General features: G+C 29.4%; 2 protein-coding genes across 5 annotated transcripts in view; both read left to right on the forward strand.

The window, feature by feature from the left end:
- The window catches only part of MCU (mitochondrial calcium uniporter), a 286,499-nt gene extending 273,460 nt beyond the window's left edge, over positions 1-13,039 (forward strand). For all 3 annotated transcript variants that reach the window (XM_074125202.1, XM_074125203.1, XM_074125204.1), the window contains 4 exons: positions 5,215-5,330; positions 5,430-5,576; positions 7,805-8,008; positions 10,235-13,039. In XM_074125202.1, the coding sequence (XP_073981303.1) occupies positions 5,215-5,330; positions 5,430-5,576; positions 7,805-8,008; positions 10,235-10,534 (767 nt within the window). In that variant the 3' untranslated portion in view covers positions 10,535-13,039. The remainder of the gene's footprint in view (positions 1-5,214; positions 5,331-5,429; positions 5,577-7,804; positions 8,009-10,234) is intronic.
- Positions 13,040-22,212: 9,173 nt separating this feature from the next.
- Positions 22,213-25,188, forward strand: LOC141452781 (trypsin-like). Of its 2 annotated transcripts, none has more exons than XM_074125205.1 (5): positions 22,213-22,411; positions 22,559-22,750; positions 23,187-23,325; positions 24,204-24,383; positions 24,564-25,188. In XM_074125205.1, the coding sequence occupies exons 1-5, from the start codon at positions 22,226-22,228 to the stop codon at positions 24,758-24,760; spliced, it is 894 nt and encodes a 297-aa protein (XP_073981306.1). In that variant the 5' UTR covers positions 22,213-22,225; the 3' UTR covers positions 24,761-25,188. The 2 variants fall into 2 exon arrangements, with proteins under 2 accessions (XP_073981306.1, XP_073981307.1); XM_074125206.1 differs by having other exon boundaries at positions 22,214-22,411; positions 22,564-22,750.
- Positions 25,189-25,826: the final 638 nt, after the last annotated feature.

Consider the following 25,826-nt stretch of genomic DNA (forward strand, 5'->3'; position numbering starts at 1 on the left):
TCTCATATCTCTTTCAGTATTTATCAACTTTCAATGATTTCTTTGCTGAAATGTAGAGAATAGTATTTTGTAAATCTGGTACAAATCGCATTTTTCTACCTGAAATGGTAAATGAGATATAGAAGGTTAAATTTTCCATGTTTTTGATCTCAGTTTTGAGATTCGTTCCAAATACTAACGTTAATAACTCTATTCCTCCTTTTCTGATTTTAATGAAATCTTTACCGAATTGTAGAGAATAAACAGCTTTACAAATAGAATTAATCTCATTGTTCCGGACTCAATAGTTATTGTGATATAGAAGGTTAAATTTTGAAGGTTTTCGTGTTCGTTCAACATTTCAAATTCTCATATCTCTTTCAGTATTTATCAAATTTCAATGATTTCTTTGCCGAAATGTAGAGAATAGTATTTTGTAAATCTGGTACAAATCGCATTTTTCTACCTGTAATAGTAAATGAGATATATAAGGTTACATTTTCGATGTTTTTGATTTCAGTTTTGACATTCGTTCCAAATTCAAACGTATATAACTCTTTTTCTCCTTTTCTGATTTTAATGAAATCTTTACCGGATTATACAGAATAAACAGCTCTACAAATAGAATTAATCACATTGTGCTAGACTCAATAGTTATAGTGATATAGAAGGTTAAATTTTGAAGGTTTTCGTGTTCGTTCAAAATTTCAAACTCTCATATCTCTTTCAGTATTTATCAACTTTCAATGATTTCTTTGCTGAAATGTAGAGAATAGTATTTTGTAAATCTGGTACAAATCGCATTTTTCTACCTGAAATGGTAAATGAGATATAGAAGGTTAAATTTTCCATGTTTTTGATCTCAGTTTTGAGATTCGTTCCAAATACTAACGTTAATAACTCTTTTCCTCCTTTTCTCATTTTAATGAAATCTTTACCGAATTGTAGAGAATAAACAGCTTTACAAATAGAATTAATCTCATTATTCCGGACTCAATAGTTATTGTGATATAGAAGGTTAAATTTTGAAGGTTTTCGTGTTCGTTCAACATTTCAAATTCTCATATCTCTTTCAGTATTTATCAAATTTCAATGATTTTTTACCGAAATGTAGAGAATAATATTCTGTTTATCTGGTACAAATCACGTTTTTCTACCTGTAATAGTAAGTAAGATATAGAAGGTTAAATTTTCCATGTTTTTGATCTCAGTTTTGAGATTCGTTCCAAATTCAAACCTTTATAACACTTTTCCTCCTTTTCTGATTTTAGTGAAATCTTTACCGAATAGTAGGGAATAAACAGCTCTACAAATGGAATTAATCACATTGTTCCGGACTCAATAGTTATTGTGATATAGAAGGTTAAATTTTGAAGGTTTTCGTGTTCGTTCAACATTTCAAATTCTCATATCTCTTTCAGTATTTATCAAATTTCAATGATTTCTTTGCCGAAATGTAGAGAATAGTATTTTGTAAATCTGGTACAAATCGCATTTTTCTACCTGAAATGGTAAATGAGATATAGAAGGTTAAATTTTCCATGTTTTTGATCTCAGTTTTGAGATTCGTTCCAAATACTAACGTTAATAACTCTTTTTCTCCTTTTCTGATTTTAATGAAATCTTTACCGGATTGTACAGAATAAACAGCTCTACAAATAGAATTAATCACATTGTGGTAGACTCAATAGTTATAGTGATATAGAAGGTTAAATTTTGAAGGTTTTCGTGTTCGTTCAAAATTTCAAACTCTCATATCTCTTTCAGTATTTATCAAATTTCAATGATTTTTTACCGAAATGTAGAGAATAGTATTTTGTAAATCTGGTACAAATCGCATTTTTCTACCTGTAATGGTAAATGAGATATAGAAGGTTAAATTTTCCATGTTTTTGATCTCAGTTTTGAGATTCGTTCCAAATTCAAACCTTTATAACACTTTTCCTCCTTTTCTGATTTTAGTGAAATCTTTACCGAATAGTAGGGAATAAACAGCTCTACAAATGGAATTAATCACATTGTTCCGGACTCAATAGTTATTGTGATATAGAAGGTTAAATTTTGAAGGTTTTCGTGTTCGTTCAACATTTCAAATTCTCATATCTCTTTCAGTATTTATCAAATTTCATTGATTTTTTACCGAAATGTAGAGAATAATATTCTGTTAATCTGGTACAAATCACGTTTTTCTACCTGTAATAGTAAGTAAGATATAGAAGGTTAAATTTTCCATGTTTTTGATCTCAGTTTTGAGATTCGTTCCAAATTCAAACCTTTATAACACTTTTCCTCCTTTTCTGATTTTAGTGAAATCTTTACCGAATAGTAGGGAATAAACAGCTCTACAAATGGAATTAATCACATTGTTCCGGACTCAATAGTTATTGTGATATAGAAGGTTAAATTTTGAAGGTTTTCGTGTTCGTTCAACATTTCAAATTCTCATATCTCTTTCAGTATTTATCAAATTTCAATGATTTTTTACCGAAATGTAGAGAATAATATTCTGTTAATCTGGTACAAATCACGTTTTTCTACCTGTAATAGTAAGTAAGATATAGAAGGTTAAATTTTCCATGTTTTTGATCTCAGTTTTGAGATTCGTTCCAAATTCAAACCTTTATAACACTTTTCCTCCTTTTCTGATTTTAGTGAAATCTTTACCGAATAGTAGGGAAAAAACAGCTCTACAAATGGAATTAATCACATTGTTCCGGACTCAATAGTTATTGTGATATAGAAGGTTAAATTTTGAAGGTTTTCGTGTTCGTTCAACATTTCAAATTCTCATATCTCTTTCAGTATTTATCAAATTTCAATGATTTCTTTGCCGAAATGTAGAGAATAGTATTTTGTAAATCTGGTACAAATCGCATTTTTCTACCTGAAATGGTAAATAAACAGCTTTACAAATAGAATTAATCTCATTGTTCCGGACTCAATAGTTATTGTGATATAGAAGGTTAAATTTTGAAGGTTTTCGTGTTCGTTCAACTTTTCAAATTCTCATATCTCTTTCAGTATTTATCAAATTTCAATGATTTCTTTGCCGAAATGTAGAGAATAGTATTTTGTAAATCTGGTACAAATCGCAATTTTCTACCTGTAATGGTAAATGAGATATAGAAGGTTAAATTTTCGATGTTTTTGATTTCAGTTTTGACATTCGTTCCAAATTCAAACGTATATAACTCTTTTTCTCCTTTTCTGATTTTAATGAAATCTTTACCGGATTGTACAGAATAAACAGCTCTACAAATAGAATTAATCACATTGTGGTAGACTCAATAGTTATAGTGATATAGAAGGTTAAATTTTGAAGGTTTTCGTGTTCGTTCAAAATTTCAAACTCTCATATCTCTTTCAGTATTTATCAAATTTCAATGATTTTTTACCGAAATGTAGAGAATAATATTCTGTTAATCTGGTACAAATCACGTTTTTCTACCTGTAATAGTAAGTAAGATATAGAAGGTTAAATTTTCCATGTTTTTGATCTCAGTTTTGAGATTCGTTCCAAATTCAAACCTTTATAACACTTTTCCTCCTTTTCTGATTTTAGTGAAATCTTTACCGAATAGTAGGGAATAAACAGCTCTACAAATGGAATTAATCACATTGTTCCGAACTCAATAGTTATTGTGATATAGAAGGTTAAATTTTGAAGGTTTTCGTGTTCGTTCAACATTTCAAACTCTCGTATCTCTTTCAGTATTTATCAAATTTCAATGATTTCTTTGCCGAAATGTAGAGAATAGTATTTTGTAAATCTGGTACAAATCGCATTTTTCTACCTGAAATGGTAAATGAGATATAGAAGGTTAAATTTTCCATGTTTTTGATCTCAGTTTTGGGATTCGTTCCAAATACTAACGTTAATAACTCTTTTCCTCCTTTTCTGATTTTAATGAAATCTTTACCGAATTGTAGAGAATAAACAGCTTTACAAATAGAATTAATCTCATTGTTCCGGACTCAATAGTTATTGTGATATAGAAGGTTAAATTTTGAAGGTTTTCGTGTTCGTTCAACATTTCAAATTCTCATATCTCTTTCAGTATTTATCAAATTTCAATGATTTCTTTGCCGAAATGTAGAGAATAGTATTTTGTAAATCTGGTACAAATCGCATTTTTCTACCTGTAATGGTAAATGAGATATAGAAGGTTAAATTTTCGATGTTTTTGATTTCAGTTTTGACATTCGTTCCAAATTCAAACGTATATAACTCTTTTTCTCCTTTTCTGATTTTAATGAAATCTTTACCGGATTGTACAGAATAAACAGCTCTACAAATAGAATTAATCACATTGTGGTAGACTCAATAGTTATAGTGATATAGAAGGTTAAATTTTGAAGGTTTTCGTGTTCGTTCAAAATTTCAAACTCTCATATCTCTTTCAGTATTTATCAAATTTCAATGATTTTTTACCGAAATGTAGAGAATAATATTCTGTTAATCTGGTACAAATCACGTTTTTCTACCTGTAATAGTAAGTAAGATATAGAAGGTTAAATTTTTCATGTTTTTGATCTCAGTTTTGAGATTCGTTCCAAATTCAAACCTTTATAACACTTTTCCTCCTTTTCTGATTTTAGTGAAATCTTTACCGAATAGTAGGGAATAAACCGCTCTACAAATGGAATTAATCACATTGTTCCGGACTCAATAGTTATTGTGATATAGAAGGTTAAATTTTGAAGGTTTTCGTGTTCGTTCAACATTTCAAATTCTCATATCTCTTTCAGTATTTATCAAATTTCAATGATTTCTTTGCCGAATAAACAGCTCTACAAATGGAATTAATCACATTGTTCTAGTTCTAGACTCGATAGATTTTGTGATATGGAAGGTTAAATTTTTAAGTGTCTTGTATACTTGGAAACTTTTTTCAAAATTCAAATTATAGCTTTAACTTTATTTTTCTTTTGTGATATTTAAGAAATAAGTCCGTTATTATCTTTTAAAACGATTCCTCTTTTTGTTGTGGTGGTGCGGATTTTAGTCTCGTCAAATTCGATGATAGGTGGGGATAGAATGGTGCTGATTGGGTATGACTTACAGTTTCGTTGAATTCGATGATTACCCGGTCAGATTGGTGGGAGTGTGGATCTTGCACAATTTAGGTGCGCCAGAACCGCCATTTTTCTTATTTATTCTTAAAACATTAAAAAAAAGAAAGGATATAATTGCAGAAATGGCATATATTTGTAGCAGTTATGTTTGAATTATAGGTGGCGTACAAATGGCTTCATCAAACAGTATTGAAGATCTGATAGAAGACGATTTCAAGATGACTATCAACAATAAGCAGTACTATGTTAAAATTCCTGATAGACAGGATAAAAAAGTAATAACATCACTTTCATTGCTACTTTTCTCGTTATTATAATTTCTAATTATTCTTTGAAAAAAACAAAACAAAAAAAATATTTGTACATTTTATCAGGTAGACTTGGAAAAGTTAGCAGACATCAGACTCATGGTAAATCAGCTGTATTCAGTTTTGAATGTACCTAATTATCTAGTAAACAGGGAGAAAGAGATTGAAGAGCAACTGATTGAAATAACAAAAGAGCTGGAACCTCTGGAGAAAGTAAGCATTGACGCCATTTCTTTATGGAACAAAAAACTTAACCCCCAATTTGATATGTAGGTTGGATTTAATTAGAAATCTGTTCAGAAACCTCACGCTCTTGTGTGTTTATGATATACTTTTCATTAATATTTAAGCCTTCTTTATATCTTTATGAGATAAAATAATCCAGTTTATCTTTTTCATGTTCTTTAAACAAAAATAAAAATAAATAACCCGACTTTCTATTTATGGGTGGTAACAAATAGTTGAGTTACTCTCTTTTTGTCTTCATTATCTTTCACTTCATTGTAATTATTGCAACTAATACAAAATTTAAATAAGTAATATGGTTTTCAAACTTTTTATCTGGTGAAAAAAAAAATTGAACATAATGTTTTGATAATTTTTAGTGGGCATTCAATTATAACAACTGAAATTCACAAAAAAAAAAAATGTTATAATTGTAAATAGTTTCACTTTTTAAATTATGAGCTCGTGACCTCGAATTGTTTTTTTAGAAGAGAAACACCATTCAGTTTTATATTTTCGAACCCTGTTTTTGAACTTCAGTGGAACTTAAGTTGTCAACACTTCCAACATTTTTTACCAATTGTGGAATAATATCATGTTGTCTACAGTAACACAAGAGCGACTCACTTTATCCGCTAAGGCAGAAGAGGAGTCTCTAGCAGTATTTTCTAAACTTCAAAGAGATCTTCAGATGGCCAAAGATCATATTTTTCATTTTGGCAGCCATATGATGAAAATTCGACACAAAAAAGGAATAGAATGCGAAAAAATAAAAGTTGCAACGATTGGCAACATGCCATGTACTTGTAGAGCTCATTAACTCTATATTATATTTACATAATCATAATAATAATTTTTACGTGAAATATAAAACGCATAGAAAGAATAATTTATTGTTCCAGGAGATAATTATCGTCATAAAAAATTAACTTATCCAAAGAACATATATTTCTGATGGTAACGTAAAAGGACGCAATGAGCGAGGAAGGCCAAAACGTTTGTAACCTGAACACAAACAGTCAGTTAATGAATTATGCGATTTAAATGAAGATGTCACAGTAAGAAGGATTTTAGTTAGTAGGAATTTCTCGTCTAAAAGTAACTATTACCAAAGGTAACCAACGTTCGGAAGATTAAAATTCTAAATCACTTGTATCAGTTACAAGGACGGCCCACACTCTTTGCCCTGGATGATGTTGCTATGTTCCCGTCTTTCATCTTATGAAAGATACACCATTAATGCCGTCGGTGATTATCTTCCAGTTTGATGAGAGCTACCATTTTCATATATCCTTGCTTTTATACTGATCTAAAGAAGTAGCCCGCCACTGCTCTAAGAAAGGCGCATCTTTGCGCTTTTTTTTCTTTGAAGAAGAGCCTAAGTTTCTGACCCAAACAAAATGCTCGGAATTTATACAAAACTTTGATTACATGTTCTTGGTGGCATTCTGCCAAAGTTAGCACTTATGCCACATGCCAGAAAAGTACTTAATTCATTATTTGTTTGACAACCCCACTCTGTATAGCTGTTTTTAAACGAACTATAATTAGCTGTATATAAATATTCAAGTTTAAAATTCAGCTGGCGTCTCCAGTTAATAGGCCCCATTTGTTAAAGATCCTCACAATTTGCAATCAAATTCTAATTGAAAATAATAAATTTTACTTACACTAGCAAAAAAAAAAAAAGAAAAAGTAAATGCAGATCGAGAATGAACTTGCAATAACACATACTCAAGAACGAAGCATTGTTTAAACGTTTTCCTGAAAGGAAGAATTGTATTTTTTTGTAATTTGTACAATGACTGCCCAATTTGCCAAAAATTATTTACAGATTTTTGTTTTAGATTCCAACACTTGGTATTTTAGTAGTAAGCACGTAAGTCTTTAGGAACAAGAATTTGATCATTCTCAAAGATAAAAAGATAACGCTACGATGTAATACAGGCATAGAGGCATTTAAATAAGTTAAATCGTACTATCTTGCCGTGCTAAACGCTTTTAGAGAATGATGTTTTGTTTTTCAAATAGTCGTGAAATTGCCAAAAAAATAAAGTGAAATGTAAGCGGCTTCTAACCACACACTTTTGCCTCTGCATTAAATTATAATATTTAAAAATATTATATTCAAGTAATACTATTTAATTCCTAGTACCACCATGAAATAAATGCTGAAAAAAACTACAAATTTTGCTTAAATATCCTATCATTTTCAGGCAAGAAGAGAATTGGATATGCAGGCACAAAGAAAGACAAATTTACTGGCTTGGGGCGGTCTTGGCTACATGTCTATACAATTTGGAATTTTAGCCCGACTCACATGGTGGGAATATTCTTGGGACATAATGGAACCCGTAACCTATTTTGTCACCTATGGTACAACAATGGCTGCCTATGCTTATTATGTACTTACTAAACAGGTAATTGTGTTTGCTTTGTGTAACTTATTTGCTACCCATGTGCTATTTTATGAGAAATTTGACCCATAATTTTTAGTTTAGATTAGTCTAATTGAAGATAAAAGATCTCTATGAATTTCACTTCCTTGTTCACTTCTGATTGCGCAGAGTATCTATGACTCTTATTTCAAATAAATTGGTAATTTAGCCTTATTTCAATTAAAACACAAGGACTACTAGCTAAGATAATCAAATAATCAAGGAACGGAATACATCCACTTTTAGGCGCCAAGGTAGCCGAGCGATTAGTATTGCTTTATTAATAGTAAAGTAAAAAGTAAAATAATTGCCTATTTTTTCAGGAGGGCTTTACGTCCAACTACCAAATTAGGTGTCGTGGACGGAGGCGACTAGCAAACATACTTTAATGTAAATTTCCTTTATTAACCATTAAATATAATCCTAGGCCTAAGACCGGGAATCGAACCCAGTACCACAATGCAGCTTTGCAGGCTCGCCTCTTAAACGCTCGGCTACCGTGGCGCCTTGCTTTATTAATATTAACAAGTTAATGTATTTGTTAGAAAATTAAGAAAGATACCTTAACTGTGCGTTAATTTTTGTAGAAAGACGCATTAGTGAAAGAGTGAATCCATTGAATGATTTATTTTAGATTTCGAATTCCGTTTGCTCAGATTAAGGTCTACCGCTTTCGATTGAGTTTTATTGGTATTTCGGTCATGTTATCATCTAAAGCAGGCATAGTCAACCTAGATCGCCCAGAAGTTGGTAATTAAGTTTTCACAGTATGCGTTAGTTCACAGTAGGCATTATTTCAATTCTTGGCTTCCATTCAAGGACGGCGTCAATCCAAATATGTGGAAAATGATATTCAACATATTGTTAACTTTCCTTATTTTCCACATTTTGTACAATCAGGCTTTACTGCTATCAGCCATTCTCAAAAACAGAGAAATGGTTAGAATAATTCCGGTAAGGGTGATAATGCACTTCTTTTTTTACGAAAATTGAATCAGGTATAAAATATTTAGTTTCTCAGCATCAGTCTCAAATATCTCATTAATACTTTATTTTAAGCAGCTACCGGACATGCAGAAAATGCAGCATAATTTTCTGTGTATTACAAAACATATGCATGGTGTAAACATAACTTTAACTACTTTCTTTTACTAAACCTCCACACAAAAATGAGTATTTTGCCGTTACGCGGAATCAGTGAGTAATATGAAAATTTAATTGCCAACAAAGATACAAGAAATGGGCGGTAGGAATAAAAAGTTGAACTTCTAAAAGGTAATATTTTTAGGATTTATTTCAACATTATCTCTCTTGTGCCTTTTGGGGAATAAATGCAGTAAATATTAATGTGAAGAAAATTTATGGAACCATTTTGTCCTGGTTCACATACAGAGTGATCAGTTAGCTAAAAGCATAAAACATCCAAAACCTCCAAAAAGTAAATTACAGTATTGAAATTGTACTCTTTACTTAGAGGTAAATGACTTCTATTGAAGGAAAAGCATCATGAGAAGACGGCTTAACCTATGAATCTTGAAAATAAAATAATTTTTGTACATAAAGTTTGCACCTTCTGAGAAATCGTTATAATTTGGGGACAAAACCATCCTTCTGTTCTACAAGTAGAGGTCTTGGTCTCAAGAAAGTATGTTGAGCACTATCGTTCTGTAAATGGACATACTTGGGGAAGATCATGCGTAGATTTTCCCCTCCGACAAATGAATTTAAGGAAGACAATCTTCTTAGTGCATATACGAACAGTTTACTGTCGAATAGCTTTGTATAGAGTCTTCACTTCAACCGGCAATGTTGAAGGCAAATATTAAAACGAGTTCTAAGGTAGGCTAGAAAAGTGGTTCTAAAAAAAGATATCAATTAGTCAGCTAACGGTAAAAGTGGTATAGCGTGACATTTGTAGTCAATTGTTGCAGTGAAATTAATATAACTTTGTGGACTATGGAGAGTTTCGCAGTGTTGAACATCTTTAATTATTGTCTCCTCTTTCTGTAAAAATCTGTTACTAGTTTGATTAATGAAAGTAGATAGTTTGTAACTTTAGTTCTTTTATGTAACGCATTTTCTTTGGCGCTTAATTGATATTTTTACTTTTATAATCATTAAATTCTGATCCAATCTGGCATACTTGAGTTAAGCTTCACCTTCTTCAGTAAATGTTAATTAATTTCAAATATTGTCAAATTGTTACAGGAATACATTCTACCAGAAGTTAGTGACAGACAACATTTGTTAGAAGTACATCAACGTGCGAAAAAGATTGGATTAGATTTAGATCATTATAATAAATTAAAAGCAACTGTAGCACAATTGGAAAGTGATCTGAGACGAATTAGAGATCCATTACTACCATATATACCGCCATCGCCTAAACCGACAAAAGTTGTTCTCATCACGAAATCAACAACTTTCTCGAGGACCAAAGAAAATATATTCAGTTTTTTAAAAAGCATTATAAAAATTGGGGGAAAAGGAAAGGTACCTTCCAAGTAGCATGTTGAAAATCTTGATTTTTTTAAAAGTTTATTTTTTTTAATTTCTTTCTAATAAATTATATTTATTAAAAATATATATATATATATTTATAATTTACGAACTTTACGCATATTTGAGCAGTTTATTAAGATTGTTGTACTTATAATGAAAATAATAAATCAAGGTTAATAATCTGATGTAATGTTATTGTTGAATCACATTATACAAAAACATTTAACTTTTAAGTTTAGCAAGTAAACAAAATGTAAATTGTAAAAATTGAAATCTTGTTAATTGGTAGATAGAGTGCAAGAACTTTTATGTATAATATCCCAAAAGATATTTATGGATGAGGAATTTGAATTAGTTTTTAGAAACACGTTATCTTCCTCTGCCTAAGAGACGGTACTACATACTAATTTAGAAAATAATTTGACCTCATTTGCTGTCAATAAATTCCTAAAAGTTGAGAACCTTATTATTCTAGAGCCAATTATCACTGGTAAAACGAAAAATTGCCAAATATTGGACAATGTTTCCTTTTCTCGATTTCACGAGATTTAATCCTGGTAAATGCTATTTTTCTTTTCATTGGGAGAACTTTATCAGTTATTGTGAAAATAAAAATGTTATGTAATTCTGACGGGACGCTTAAGTTATTAAATAATCGAATGGATTGTTAAAAATATTTCTAGATAAATAAAGTGTACATGACAAAATATTAATATTTTGACTTATACTAATTAGTAAAGTAGCAAAGGGAAAATAAACCTACGAATTATTTTGTAACATTTAAGAGTATGAAAAGTCCACAACTTTTCTTTTATTGGAAGCTTCCAAAAGTTTCTTTTATAAAATTGTTTTAAATAAGATCAAAATTATATAGATTTTATTAAATATTTCATAGAAAGTTACTTCAACTGCTTTTAAACCCTGTTTTCTCCCAAAGCTTGTTCGCTGGCTACTTCTAGTAGCCTCCTAACAACCCAATATAATTTAAAATTTCGGGCTAAATGCTAATTATACATTAGGATAGACAGCTTTCAGTAAGTAAAGAAGGTCTTCATCAACCAAGATAGGAGGCTTTGCCTTCAGGCTCAATATCTAGAATGATTTGATCCCGTTTTTTTTAAAAAAAAACTACTTTCGCGAGACCCATGCGCCCATAATACCTAATAGTTTTTATAAAACATAACTAATGCTCAAATTTAAAAATTATCATTTTTATAAATTTATCAGAAGTTTGTATATTATTTATTTACATTAATTAAGTTAATTAATTATTTAAACGAAATATTCTGGCTCGATTCTGAAGGCTTGTATTATGAAATTTCTAATTACCTTATGTAATTTTTAAACCTATAACAAGGTACATTGTGAACATTATGAAAAATATGTGAAAACAACATCGCTGCAAGTTTGGAAAATGGATTTAGAAAAATAATTCACTTTATATATTATCATGATCCAGTTATATTTTACCACACTATCTACCAATCACCCTAAGAAACGTTTATTTTGACTTTTTACTAACATTGCATGTATGAAACATGGTCAAGTGATGAAAATCTTTTAAATTATCACATTTGAATGCATTAATAATAATTTTAAAAAATTATAAAACAGTAGCACTTTATAAATTATACAAAATAATAAAATTAAGAACATTTATATTATAAATAATAAAGTGCAACCTAATGATGGTTGCATATTGGCTCAGTGTAATATATTTAATTGAATGTTACTTAACTGCCATTTATTACAAGACAAATAGTGTACAGTTTGTGCTTGTGATTTTTTTTATAGTAAAAAAAGGAAAGTAAATTAAAAAAAAAAAAAACATTTTCTAAGCTGCCTTCTCTTGTAAGAAGTGTTAATATTGTATATAATATACACATTAAAAAAAAAATATATACAAAAAATAATTATTAAATCTGTTAAAAAATCAATTTCTTAAAAAAAAAATAAAATAATTTCGCTCTCATCTGGGTTTTTCTTTTAAGATTATTTTATAATTTTAAAATTAATATAATTAAAAAAGGTTGCATTGGTGATAAAAAAAATTTAATCGTAGTTAATGTATTGTTATCCACAACAAACTAAAAATATATAATACGTATATAGATATATTTACATACTATTAAAATAAAATTAAAAAAAGAAAACCTCTTACTAGCATAGTAAGAGAAATTAAAAATTAATAAACTATACACACAGAAAAAATGATAAAAATCTGTCAAAATAATATTGCTCTAAATATCATTTCTATTTTTTAATTATAATTTATTTGTTTAAACTATTGAGCTTCCAGCTTTTTTATTCATATAATAATTGCCTCGGGCTCTGAAGATGGTGTTGGGTGAAAAATGGTTTAATATTTATTAAATAGAGATCTTATACAAAAAAAAAAGTTGTAGCAAATTAATAAAATATAAAAGCTTTCCGTTTTTTTTTTATTAAAAACTTGTTATAAAATATTTTTTAAAAAGTTAAAAAGCTTATAAAAAAAAAACTAATTAATAATAGAATTAAACAATTAAAAGGAAAAATAAAAAAAGGTATCAATTGCATGCATGCCATTTGAGAATGATTAAAAGAGTGATGTACATAAAGGCAAACAATTATGTAGAAAATAAAAACCTTTAAAAAAAAGTATATACTTGTTCTGGAAGTTTTACTAAGAAAAATGAAAGAAGAAGGTATTATTTCCAAATATCCATTTTTTATTATAGTTGTTTATGGTGTTATATCTAAGCAAAAATGCACCATTTAAAATCAAGAGCTTCCTCATTTTAAGCACACACGTCAGTTAAATTATATAAAATTAAATTTATTTCTGTGCATCCCTATTTCCATTTTCTTTCTGTAAATGAAATTGATTTCATTTTGTACAAAAAAAATATGCTTACAAATTAATAGGTGAATGTTTAAGAAAATATTTATTATTTGTTAAACGAGGTTAATGTGTATTGAAAATGTAAATTAAATCTGCAGTTCTGGATATAATCACTGATTATATACGTCATAGCTCGCTTGTTTATTGCATCTGTCAGATTTCGGTCTTTAATCCTCTCATCAGAGGTAGATTTGTCTAGTTTTGTGTTCAGAATACTAATTCAATTGTGATTCCGTCTCAGCAAACCTAGGGTGAAGTTTTTGATCAGATAAGATTCTGTGGGTTTGGCCTGCCTTCCACACGATCCAGGATATTTATAGAAGCAACTTTTTGATTGTACTAAATGTCTATAGTAGATCTCTTGGGTGAAACTTGAAGTCACATGTTTTTAAGTGATGTGATCACATTTTGAATCCACTACCACCATTCAAATAAACAAACGTGTAAAATAAAATAACACGTTAATAAAATAAAATAAAAGTACTGGTGGAGCACACATATTCCGAGAGCTACTACGACAGCATGTTTTTTTTTAACACTTTGAGGTTTCGGATTTTGATTCATTTTTAGGTGATGATTCATGGGCATCCTTAGTAATTGCCCCCAACTCATCACTCACTCACTTTTTCTCGAACTCAGAACCTCCATCTGGTTACAACCACCTCATCCTTTTCAACATTATCTTGGTCTACGACTATCCTTCTTCCTTCAGATTTATTTCTATAAAACTTACTAGCTTCTCTATCCCCTATTCAAGCGTTCTATAGGTCCTAGCCAGTAGCCAGTCAAGTTTTTTCCTTTAATTTCTGTTACTATGTCTGGCGACGCATATCGCTCACTGAGCTCACAGTTTTTTCTTATTTTCCAAATTCCTTCATCCGGTTTAAGGCCAAGTATTTTCCTCCAAATTTTTCTCTCTCATACTCTCAACATATTATTATACTTGGAGTTTCTACTGGTTTTTTGTAGTTGATTTCATTCCTCAAAGCAAGTCTAATTCTAACTTGTTACAGATTTTCTGGGATCTTCAGAAATTATTTCACCTAAGTAGAGTAGAAGTTTATCCAACATTTATCTTTCAACATTGAGGATATAACTATCAATAATTTTCATTATCATTTGTCATCATTTATTGTCATCAATAAGAATTACGTTAATCATGAATTAGGCTTGAGTCATTTAATATTTAAATTACTACTTGAAAAACAAACGATAAACTAAGTAAATTCTTGAAACAATACATTTTAATTACCACGGAAACTTTTTACTCCAGATAGTACGAAAAAAGTAAACAGCTTAAGAAAACGTAATAACAATAAGTAATCAATATTTTTTTATTCATTTCACCTAATATATTCTTAAATTCTAGTGCTTACTTGGGCCAAATTCTAACTTAATTCCCCAATTTCTAGCTGTCTTTATTTTGAAATTAAGCATAAGCCACAATAATAATATTCATTACATATCAAAAATATATAAATACAAAATGGTAATTATACATTTAAAAAAAATCCAACCATCTTTTGTTCAATTATATTTATAGGGATAATTCCAAATCTCTGTATTTATTAGTAGTTTTTCTTATAAACGGACAAATATAAAAACTTACCTCTATATTGCATTTTCGTAAACCCTTAAATTTATAAAGCTTGATAAATATGTTTGTAGGATACCTACTACACACATTAGAAGTGTACAAACAAAATTGAGTGCCACAAATATAAATATAATATATGAGTGCACTATTACAATTAGAAAAGTTTTTAGTTTCTTTTTAATATTATCAAACAACATAACAAAAATTTAAACTTGTAACTTAAATAAGCTAAAACTAATTTAAAAATTTAAAAAAAAGAAAAACTCAAGTCAAAATGAAAAAATTTATAATCCATACTGTTAAAAATATGTAATAATTAAATAGATAAAATAGAATAATAAAATTGCTGAATTTTTTATATAATCTCAATTTAAAAATATTGAAAAATTGGCTGAGGTATGGTTTTTTTTTTTTTGTCTCAGCAAAATTTACAAAATTTTCTAAGCAACTAAAATTAATTATTATGGATGTAATGCCAGTATTAGTTTTCATATAATTGTACCAAATTCTTTTTATTCAATATCTTTAAGCAGAAAATATTTATTTTAAATGAGTTTGACTGCGAATATTTTGTCATTAAAAATAAGTAAAAAGACTGATATAAAAATAAATCATAAATAAAACAAAAAATATGAGTAGATTTATTTCACAACTTTAAATCTCTGACGCAATTGCTTGAAAATTTGTTTAAAAATTGTAGGAAAATTTAGTAAAAGAATGTATTCCTTTTGTTTTAGAGGAACTTTTCTAAGCCGTTAATTCTCTAAATCTATTTAATGATTATATTATTCTAAAAATCGTTGTAAACAGTCAAACTCGAACTTTAAAAAAGTAGCTTTTATATTTTAGTTTTTTTTTAAAAAATGAGAAAAGGATCATAAAAATAAATTATAAAATTTTATTATTTTTAATTTTTAATATTTAACATAAAAATTAATTAAAGCATTTTGCAAAGGTCTATATACTGTTCTATATTTTGCCTAATTTCGGTTTTATTTTATTGTAGATTATGTTTATCTTTTTATTACATACTGTTGATGCCTGAGGTATATTAAAGAGTGTGTTTTTATTTTATAAAACTAAGAAGGAAGAAAAAGCAAACAATTTTATGAATTACTTAAAAATATTTATTGTTGATTATAGATTTGAAAGAGACAAGTAAAAAAAAAAAAGTAAATAAAACTGGAATTTGCATTAAATAAATAAACAAAAAATAAATAAATATGTAAAATAAAATGTGTAGTTTCATTGGTGGTCCCTTGCATGTTACTTCTCTGCAAGTTTTTGACAAATTTTCAATATTAAGTATGAAGAAAAAGTTATTATTGTTGTTGTTTAAACATATGGTATTTGGATTAGGTCAAAACGATGAATCCAAGCAGCTCAAATTTGGTGTATTATGTAGTATCATTAGGAAACTAGACGTGAAAGTATCAATCAGAAGAAACGGTAGGTTACTAATTACTATTTTTTCATATTTTCCAGTCTCTCACAAAAACTGCTCTTGTGGTTAATTATTGAAGTATACTTTTTTCTTTTTTTTTCTTTTTTTACAGGAGTTCTGCCTGCAACCTTTAATTGGATCTATTTTGCACTAGAGCTTAAGTGAACTATAAGGAAGTTCGAGGAGGAGAAGTCGGAACCGGCAGCGAGGGACAAACTATTCTGTAGCCAACTCACCATTCCTCAATTATCTTCCGTAAACATTCTGAAAAAATCTCCTTCTTAAGGTATTCTAGATAGTGTATATTCCTACTTATTACCCGATAACCATCTCCAGAGCGTTCTCTAGAGAAATTCCAGGGATCGGTGGACCAGCGAATCGGGAATTCAAGACACTCATAAGTCCTCTCATCACTCTCCTCATTCAGGTAGTCACAGAACTCATTCCTATACTTACTGCCACTCAACGCTCTCTCACCATCCTCCTCTGGAATGCTAATGGACTGAAATCTCATAGAGAAAAGTTAGACATATTCTTAGATAGAATAATTAATATTGCTCTTATTACTGAGACTCACTTCACAAGCAGATCTTACTTCACTATTAAGAACTACTACTACTACTACAGAACTGGCAACCCAGACGACTCCGCTCATGGAGGCACCGCTGTTATCATAAGGAATTCTCTATCTCACCACCTTTGTTCCTACAACCTACTGTAATATCCTTGAATTCTCGTCCATTCCACTGCAAACTTGCTGCATTATGCAGTTCACCAAATAAATCTATTTCAAATCAACATACCTTTCTTTTTTATAAAAGGGTCCTAAATTCATATCAGGTGGATTTAACAATGCCAAACATCTACTATGGAGATGTCATGTGCGTATCCCTAGTGGACGCACACTTCTCTAATACTTCTTATTTATTCCTTTCTACTTCTCAACCTACAGACTAGCCGAAAAACTTTCCAAACTTCCTGACTTTCTTGATTTCACTTCTCAGACCATATCTATTCAATCAGACATATGCACCATAAACGCTAAAGCTGTCGTTATCTGAGAGTATTTACTTAAAAATGCATTATATTAAAGGTATGTGTTTATTCCAAATAATATTCTTATATGATATCTTATTTGCTAAAAATTTGCATTGGTGTTTATTAAAATTGTTTATGGTTTAATTAAATATAAATTATTGGGATCCATGAGTTATCCAATAAAAGTGAAAAGTACATTTTCATGCTATCTAGCGGCGATGTGTGGAGTCTTTTTGTAGTTCTATCAAGCGTTACTAGATAGCATAGCATACACTTTCGCTGCTTAAAATAATTTAATTCTCCCTTTTCACTTTCTTTAGTTAAACTTCGGTTTTTGAATGCCGATTCATGTTGATAAGGAAGCTTATATACAAAACATAAATACAATAATTGTTGTTTTAAGTAAAATTTGGCAATAAAGTCTAGCAAATGTGTTTTGTCACTAAATAGAATAGAATAGAATAATTTTATTAGTTTACAGGGTACTCCCTATACAAATGGAATTTGGTTAAATAAAATAAAATAATACCTTATTAAACACAAATAAAACTTAAATTGAAAACTGAAAATATACATTCTAATCGAATAAAAATAAAAAAGAACCAAAATTTAAAAACAAAAAATTACTAACAAAACAAAACTATAAAAGTATTTTTTACAAACTCAAAAAAAAATTCCTCATTTTAAAGGCACTTCTTACAAAATAAAATAAATTATTAATTTATCAATATCGGCTATATCTAATAGAGCTTGAACATCTACATCTGAAATACTAGATATATTCAAGTATTTACCTCTGTAAGATTGCAGCCTTATACATTTTAATAAAAAGTGTTTTAAATCCTCTTTATCGGGAATGCTGCATATAGGGCAATTGGAGATATCTGCTTGAAAACTGTTTCTGAAACCAGAGGAAGTAATTTGAAAAGAACGAGGCACTCGTTATGTCACTTGTTTTGTCACTAAATATTTACTTGATTTTTTAAAAAGCTGGTGTTAAAATCTGTAAAATATTTGTAACTAGATTAGCTGCAAGTAAAGAGTAAATGGGAAATGTCTTTCTAAATAAAATGAAATTTCACAGAATGTTTTGAAAACCTAGACAAGTTTAATTATTTTTAGGATGGTATTTTAATCTGATAATACAGTTAATTGATCCTTTAAAGCGTTTAAGTTACAGAGACAGTGATGAAGAGATAGACTTACAAATTTTTAGACATTTTAATTTAACATTTATGGCTTCAGTTGTTATTTCCTTTGAAAAACATACGTGCTTTTTCATGAGTACTTGAAATCTCTCTTGTAAAAGTAACGAGTACCCGAAACTTTTAATCATAATTTGATATGTAAAGTATTCTTTAGGAAAAGTTCAGAGTAAAAGACGTCGAGCATTCCATAATTTTTTTTTTTAAGAACTGGAATTTTAATAATTTATTTCCTTTTTTAAACAGATTTTAAAAACTGGAACTATAAATGAGTGTGGAGAAATATAATACTCCAATTTCCAAGTATATCACAATGAGCTGCGTTCCCGTGAAAAATTAAACCAAAAGCCACATCTCATGAAAGTTGGGTTCACTTATTATTTATTTAGTACCTATTTTACTACGCACATTTTGATTTTCAAATTTATAAGAAAAAATACAAAATAAAGGATAACCTTGTGTCTTCCAGCTTGTAGATTATACTTATTACAGTAAAACTATGTGCACTCTCTTACTATTTTAAATGTTTCGTAAAATTTATAATCTCAAATAGTTTTTAAGAAACTTATGGCTTGTAATATACATTATATTCTTTTTAAAATAAAAACACAAAATTAAAAGTGGCAGCTCTCTTTCTCTCTTTTAGCCTACAAATTAATTACGATACATAATTAATGCAATACATAATTAATAAATTGTAGCAAAGTACCATTTAAAAAAATCCTATTTTTAAAGAATATAAATTATTTTATACATATTATATACCTATAAATTTAATATTTGATTAAAATTGACAAAAAGGAATGTAAACAGTAAAGAGCTCCTACGCTGGTTTGTATCCTAATACAAAACTTGATATTTTGACCATGTTTTAAAGATGTTTATGCTTTTTTCTAGTTTGCAGAGCGCTCAAGTGACGACTTTTGGAAACATAAATGAAAACAATTTTTTTACTTTGTAAATATTTGGTGGTACCTTATGGGAAGGCAATTTGTTTGGGCCATGATTTTATTATTTTATGTTTTTTGTTTCTTTTTTTATTTTGAATTTTTGATAGGATAAAAGAAAGTAACATTATTCCAGTGTGATTTATCAGGGGCAAATTTTGTTTTGCAACAGCATTGAAGAATTATGTTAATGGTAAAATTTTCCTTGAAAAAAAGATGTTATTTATTTTAATTGAAATACCTATTACTGTATTATTTTTTTATTGACTAGATAGACGAGTGGATGTAGGGCTTATATGAGAGATAAGAACCGCTGCTTTTAAAGGATCAGTGGATATTAACATAAACTTCAGCTTCTTTAAGTGTTGAATTTTATTTACCCTCATTGGTGACAGTTAATAATTAATACTAATAGACTAATACGATTACCTACAGTACCCTAAAAATGGTATATTCAGCGGTTGATATAACGCAGTAATTTAAACAAAGTGTTTTTGAGCCGAAGCCGGAGATTATTGCTGATAGTGAATGGATGGAAGTGCAAAATCTATAAGGAATTCAACGAACGGTGTACTACGATGGACAACGTCAAAAAGACATTTCACATTCAAGTAATAACAAATGTTAATGCTTATCGATATTTCAAAATCAGCATGTTTTGAGATAATATTTAAAAAATATTACGTTCTTTTATTATAAACAAACTCCAAATAAAAAAGGGGTTTAGTGAAGTTGACTTTTTTTTTTGTTTACATATTTTTATTATTATTCCTTCATTTTGTTCTCAAAAATAGCTTACATTTTTTTTTTTAATTGCACAAAGCAACAAACTTCGTTGATGCTGTCTATAAAGTGCAGTATTGCTTATTATAATTTTGTTTATATTTTGTTGCTTAGTACCCTGCTGAAATGAGCACGGTGATACATACTGCAGTCAGGAGCTTTCTATTGTATCCAACACTGTCAGGTTGTAGCATAGTAATGGTCATCTTTCATCTGGAAGTGATTACCCTTCTTTACACGCCGATAGTATTAGGTGATTCTCATTCATTCTATTGGAGTATAAAGCAATCTAGAAAATCTATTTACCACTCTGCCTGTGTGTGACCGTTTTACAGGTATTCTTATTATTTCATTCGTTCTAAGTATCAACATAAATAGTTTTTCTGATTAATAATCAGAAGGTACAATATAATTTATAGGTTTTTGCTATAATAGTTTTTTTCTTTCTCTTCTATTTCTAATTCTTGTTTTGGTTTTTGTGCTAATCAAATTAGCCTTCTATTTTATAATCCTAATACAAAAGTTAATCATCTTAAACGAAAACTAATGTTTTTTTTTCAAGATAACTGAATGCTTTGTTTTGGATGCCACAGACTGAAACTGCTTGATATGAGATTTAGTTCGATTGAAAAATGCTCCGATTTCTTCAGTCTTATATTAGGTGTAAATTAAATTATAATATTAATGTAATATTCTTCTCCATTATCCAGTGTTTTCATCAAACGCTATACCAGCTTGAACACAGTAACGCTCATGTTTTATCTATGAAATGATTACCGCTATGGTATCTTCCTTACATGCAGCAGTTAGCTGGTCGATTCTCATCCATTCTATTCGGGAGTATAAAGAAGTCTAGGAAATCTACCTACCACTCTGCTTATGAAGCTATTGTTCAGGTAGACTCATCTATAAAAGTTTTTAATTTACATTGTATTACTTGGAACGTATTAATAATAGATAATACTACCTGAAGAACAGCTCCATAAGATAGCGTAGAAGTATATAGTTCCCTTAATTGAATGGAATGCAGAAATGATGCGAATTACCTCATCTTACGAACGGGCGTGCTGCAATGAAGAACATCATGGTAACATCGAGCCAGCGAAGGAAACTGGATCAAGAATAAATTAAGCACTATTATAAAACCATCTAATGCTTACTGATAAATAAATAAGTTTTTATTTTAATACTGAAACCTTTTTCAATGCGATTTAGACACTAAAATGATACAATAAAGATGAGACATGCCCTCTAAAACAGTCTAATATAAAGTATAGCAGAAAACATTTAAAAATTATAATATGCCTTAAGCAAAAATATAAATTTTTATTTTTATCTCTAACTATGAAACGTATTAAACTGCCTTCAAGCTTACTAATCAACTTGAATACTGCCGGTTCTCGAAAGCTGGAACTAACAAAATAATATTACACAATAGAAGTTATTTAAGTTTCTAAGATCTAAATAGTAATATTTGTTTTCGTTGCCTCAACAGAAAATTAATTTAGACAAATTTTATGCTTGTAAATGAAAGTATTTCAAGAAAATACAGACGTATATGAATGATATATTCTAAAAGGGATAAACTAGAAGTTCTACCAGTTAACTATTGCTGAGGATAAAAATAGTTACAACTTTCGAACTCAAATATTCTTCGTAGTAAGGAACCAACAGTTTTTATCTGGCCAATCTTTTCCAATATTTATTTAGAAAATTGAAGCATCTATTAAATTCGAAACTGAAGTCACACTTGATTTTTCATATAAATCATATGTTATCATTTCATAACATTTAATTCCATGAGAATGGTTTTTACATTAATCATTAGATCAACCCATCACATGAGATATTTTAATTACAAATTCCATTTTATTTTAATACTATTTTGGGTAATTCATTGCAAATCGAGAAAGACTAGATTAGCAGGAGGTTACCCAGCAGGAATAGGAGAGTATCCTTACTTGGTAGCTTCAATGCACCCAGAGGTAAACATAAACAAAAAAATTCAACATAAAGCTTTTTTATTAAATTATTTGGAAGAAACTAAAATAAGGAAAAGCTTCTATAGGCTAACTATCTATTACCTTACACAAATAATATGTGCAAAATGCAAATAATTTAATTTTTGTTAGATCAGATGTACCGCATCGTTGATTAGCCGATCGTGGATACTAGGAGCTGCACATTGTTATGTACTTGATGGAATTAAAGTTTTCCCACATGATGTTTTACTTGTGGCTGGAGTTGTGGACTTTTTTGATATGGACGTAGGAAGCCGGCAAAGTCGAGTGGCAAGGGAAATTCATATACACCCCAGTTTTGAGGTAATTATTTCTTTGCTTTAAGCTCCAAAACGTCTAAAATGTTAAAGAATTAAGTGTTGACTGTCATATACCGTAAGTATGGTTTATACCCTGTTTTGCTAGTATTTTAACTCTTTTTGAAAGACTCCACAATTATCAACCCTTCATAACTCAAATGGCATTCTACTAGTTAGTTTAACTTATAAATAGTTCTCAGTGCTTGTTTTAAGGGTGTAGAAATTGTGAATCATTCGTCTAAAGTCGAATTCATAATCATTCATTTTCATCCTCATCAGACGTATGCATGATACAGATAAGTAGAAATAAAATATATTTTTGTTTTTGTTTATTATAGCCAATAATACCCATTTATTTAATTTTTTACTTTCATAATTTCATAATTATAAGAACTTGATAAGAATTGTCAGTTTATTCTTTTTTATTTTAATCATTTTAGGAAATTAAAATATCTGAAGCAGACATTTCTTTAGTGAAGGTGGATGATTTTGAAATAACTCCTACAGTATCTCCTATTCCGATTTCTGGAAAACCGTTTGCTATAAATACTGATGTACCATGCAAGGCCAGTGGTTGGGGTAAAGTTAAAATTTTTCGTTTAAACCTACAATTATTTATTTAAAAAACTACAAAGTAAGAAGCGATTTTGTTTTTTTCGTTCAACTTAAAAGAGGATTTATTCCTACATTCGAAGAAAGTGATACTTGCAAACCAAGAATTTTGGCATCGAAAATTAAAACTAATTTTAGTCTAGATTGGAAGTCTTGTGTCAGGCCTTTATCAACTTCAGATTCTCTGCTGTCCTAGTAAAGCGGGAACAGCGTACAGGAGAAGCGCCTCTGCTGCAATAAAGTTTCCTGTGACCACATCTTAACCTGTTATTTGCTCAAAATGTTTTAATTCTTCTTTCTCGCAACTTTGAAAGGAGAAAAGAAATAGCTCCTTCTTAAAGTGCATTATATTCTTAATGGATTTCGCTAATTGCACAAGTGTAATTTGAGAATTTAAAAAAAAAAGTAGAAGAAAACAGCAAAATTCTGAGAGTTGTCTCCTTTTGAGATATTTTTACGTATTTGTGTTATGTCTTGAGCATCTCTAAGTTTGATGGGGGCATCAGACCCGCATTAGGTAACGAGAAGGTATGAAGCCTGGCAAAACGGTAACCTCATAAACTCTTTTGCCTCATAGTAAAAAAAGTGTCAAACAAAGGAGACAGAAAGTCGCCCTTAATTGCGGTTGTAAACCCTAATTCAGAGACAACAAACACATTTACTGTAGCTTCTAATGGTATCTAATCTAGTACGTCATCATAAAAAGATATGTGTTCATTAAAAAATAAAGTTAAATATTTGCCTAGTATGAAATGAAGAACAGCTAAAGTTCTAACTAACTTACACAAATTAAATCTCGTTTGAGAATTTTTACTTAAAATAACAATTTCTAATACATATTTTAGGTGATACAGTTTTCAGTAAGAGTAATTCCAGGTTGCACTCATTGAATGTAATTGCGGTGCAATCCAAAAAAGTATGTCATGGTTTATCACCAAAAGAAAGAAGAAATATGCTTTGCTTAAGAGCGAATTCGGGGAAAGGTTTATGCGATGGTGACAGCGGAGGCCCTCTTATATGCAATGGTATGAAGTAAAATTATCAACAAAATTTATACTGCATATAGCCATTTCAGATTTATTTATCTGTCTTTCCCAAAAATTATGTAGGTTTACAATTATTCTATTTCATTAATCAATTTAATAATTAAGATATAGATAAGAAATAATTAATTTAAAATATAATAGATCTTTGATGTTTTCCAGATGAACTTGTAGGAGTAGCCCATCAAGTTTACATAGAAAAGTCCAATTACAAAGGTCCACAAGATATGGATTGTGGTTCAGATACAATCATCCATACATACATGTACACTTGTCCATTTTTAAATTGGATAAGATCGTACGTTCCAGAAGTACCGCTTAAGCCAAGTAAATGTTTCACAATGGATATAACTAATTAAAAAATAATTTTATTACACTCCATCTGTGTTGATGTATAACATATATAATACTTACACTTAAAAAGAAACTAACAAGTTGAAGATTACTTAATAAATCCCGTAAATTAAAATTTAAGTGAGAACTGAGTTCTCAATATATGAACGCAGGATTCTCGAGCACATTTGGCGAGAGAAGCAATCTTGCTAATTTCAGGAGGGTAATGACATCAGATTATATCTTAACTGATTTGCTTGCTTAGAAAATGTTTTATTTTTAATTTCAGAATAATAAATGTCTGAGTTAATTTAAATTTTATATTAAGAATACTAGATACTATTTGTATTAATGATTGCAAACGAAGTCAAAAGTTGCATATTTCTGAAAATATTTTGTGTTAACTAATGTATAACATACTTTTAGTAAAAACATAATGATTATTACTACCTAATTCTTTATGAAGCAGTTGAGACATTGCTTTTTTACTTACTTTTCCTTTTTTCAATCCTGTATTCTGTAAATGAAATGGTATAATTTATCTCAGTTCTAGGGATACATCTAGAGCGGGTCCAACTGGCAGCCAACGGGCCAGCATACGGCCGCCGAGGTAATTTTTTGTGGCCCACAATTTTCTAAAATAGAAAAAATTGTTACATTTTGAAAAAATATACGTATTTGTATAGCGTCTTTTTCTTTTGAAGTTGCAAATGCTCTCACTTCGACACAACTGGAATTAGTTGATTTCCAGAATGATTCGGCTTTAAAAGTGAAAATTTCAAGAGGTAGGAATTCGCAAGGTATATTCTTATTAAGGTGAGAAATATACCTGGAAATTAAAATGTTTGGTGCGCAAATTTTATGTTATTTTGGGAGTACGTACTTGTGTGAGCAACTATTTTCGTTCTTGAAATTAAATAAAATGTCTTATAGATATTGAAACATATCTGTATGATATTCTAATATTAATATTAACTGAAAAACATCTATCTGCCCTAAAGAAGATTGTCTGTTTTCACTTTTCAAATCCAGATGTTGGAAACTAGTTAGAGGAAAGCGCTGGCAAGTTTTGGATACAAAAAAATAATTTTA

The sequence above is a fragment of the Rhodnius prolixus genome, unplaced genomic scaffold (assembly GCF_049639745.1).
Source record: "Rhodnius prolixus isolate KJV_2025 unplaced genomic scaffold, Rpr scaffold_3, whole genome shotgun sequence".
Lineage (NCBI taxonomy): Eukaryota > Metazoa > Arthropoda > Insecta > Hemiptera > Reduviidae > Rhodnius > Rhodnius prolixus.

Coding starts and splice junctions, on each gene's coding strand:
- LOC141452781 (XM_074125205.1), top strand. CDS start 22,226: ATGAGAATGGTTTTTACATTAATCATTAGATCAACCCATCACATGAGA. Junction 22,412..22,558: donor TAGCTTCAATGCACCCAGAG/GTAAACATAAAC, acceptor AATTTTTGTTAG/ATCAGATGTACCGCATCGTT. Junction 22,751..23,186: donor ATATACACCCCAGTTTTGAG/GTAATTATTTCT, acceptor TAATCATTTTAG/GAAATTAAAATATCTGAAGC.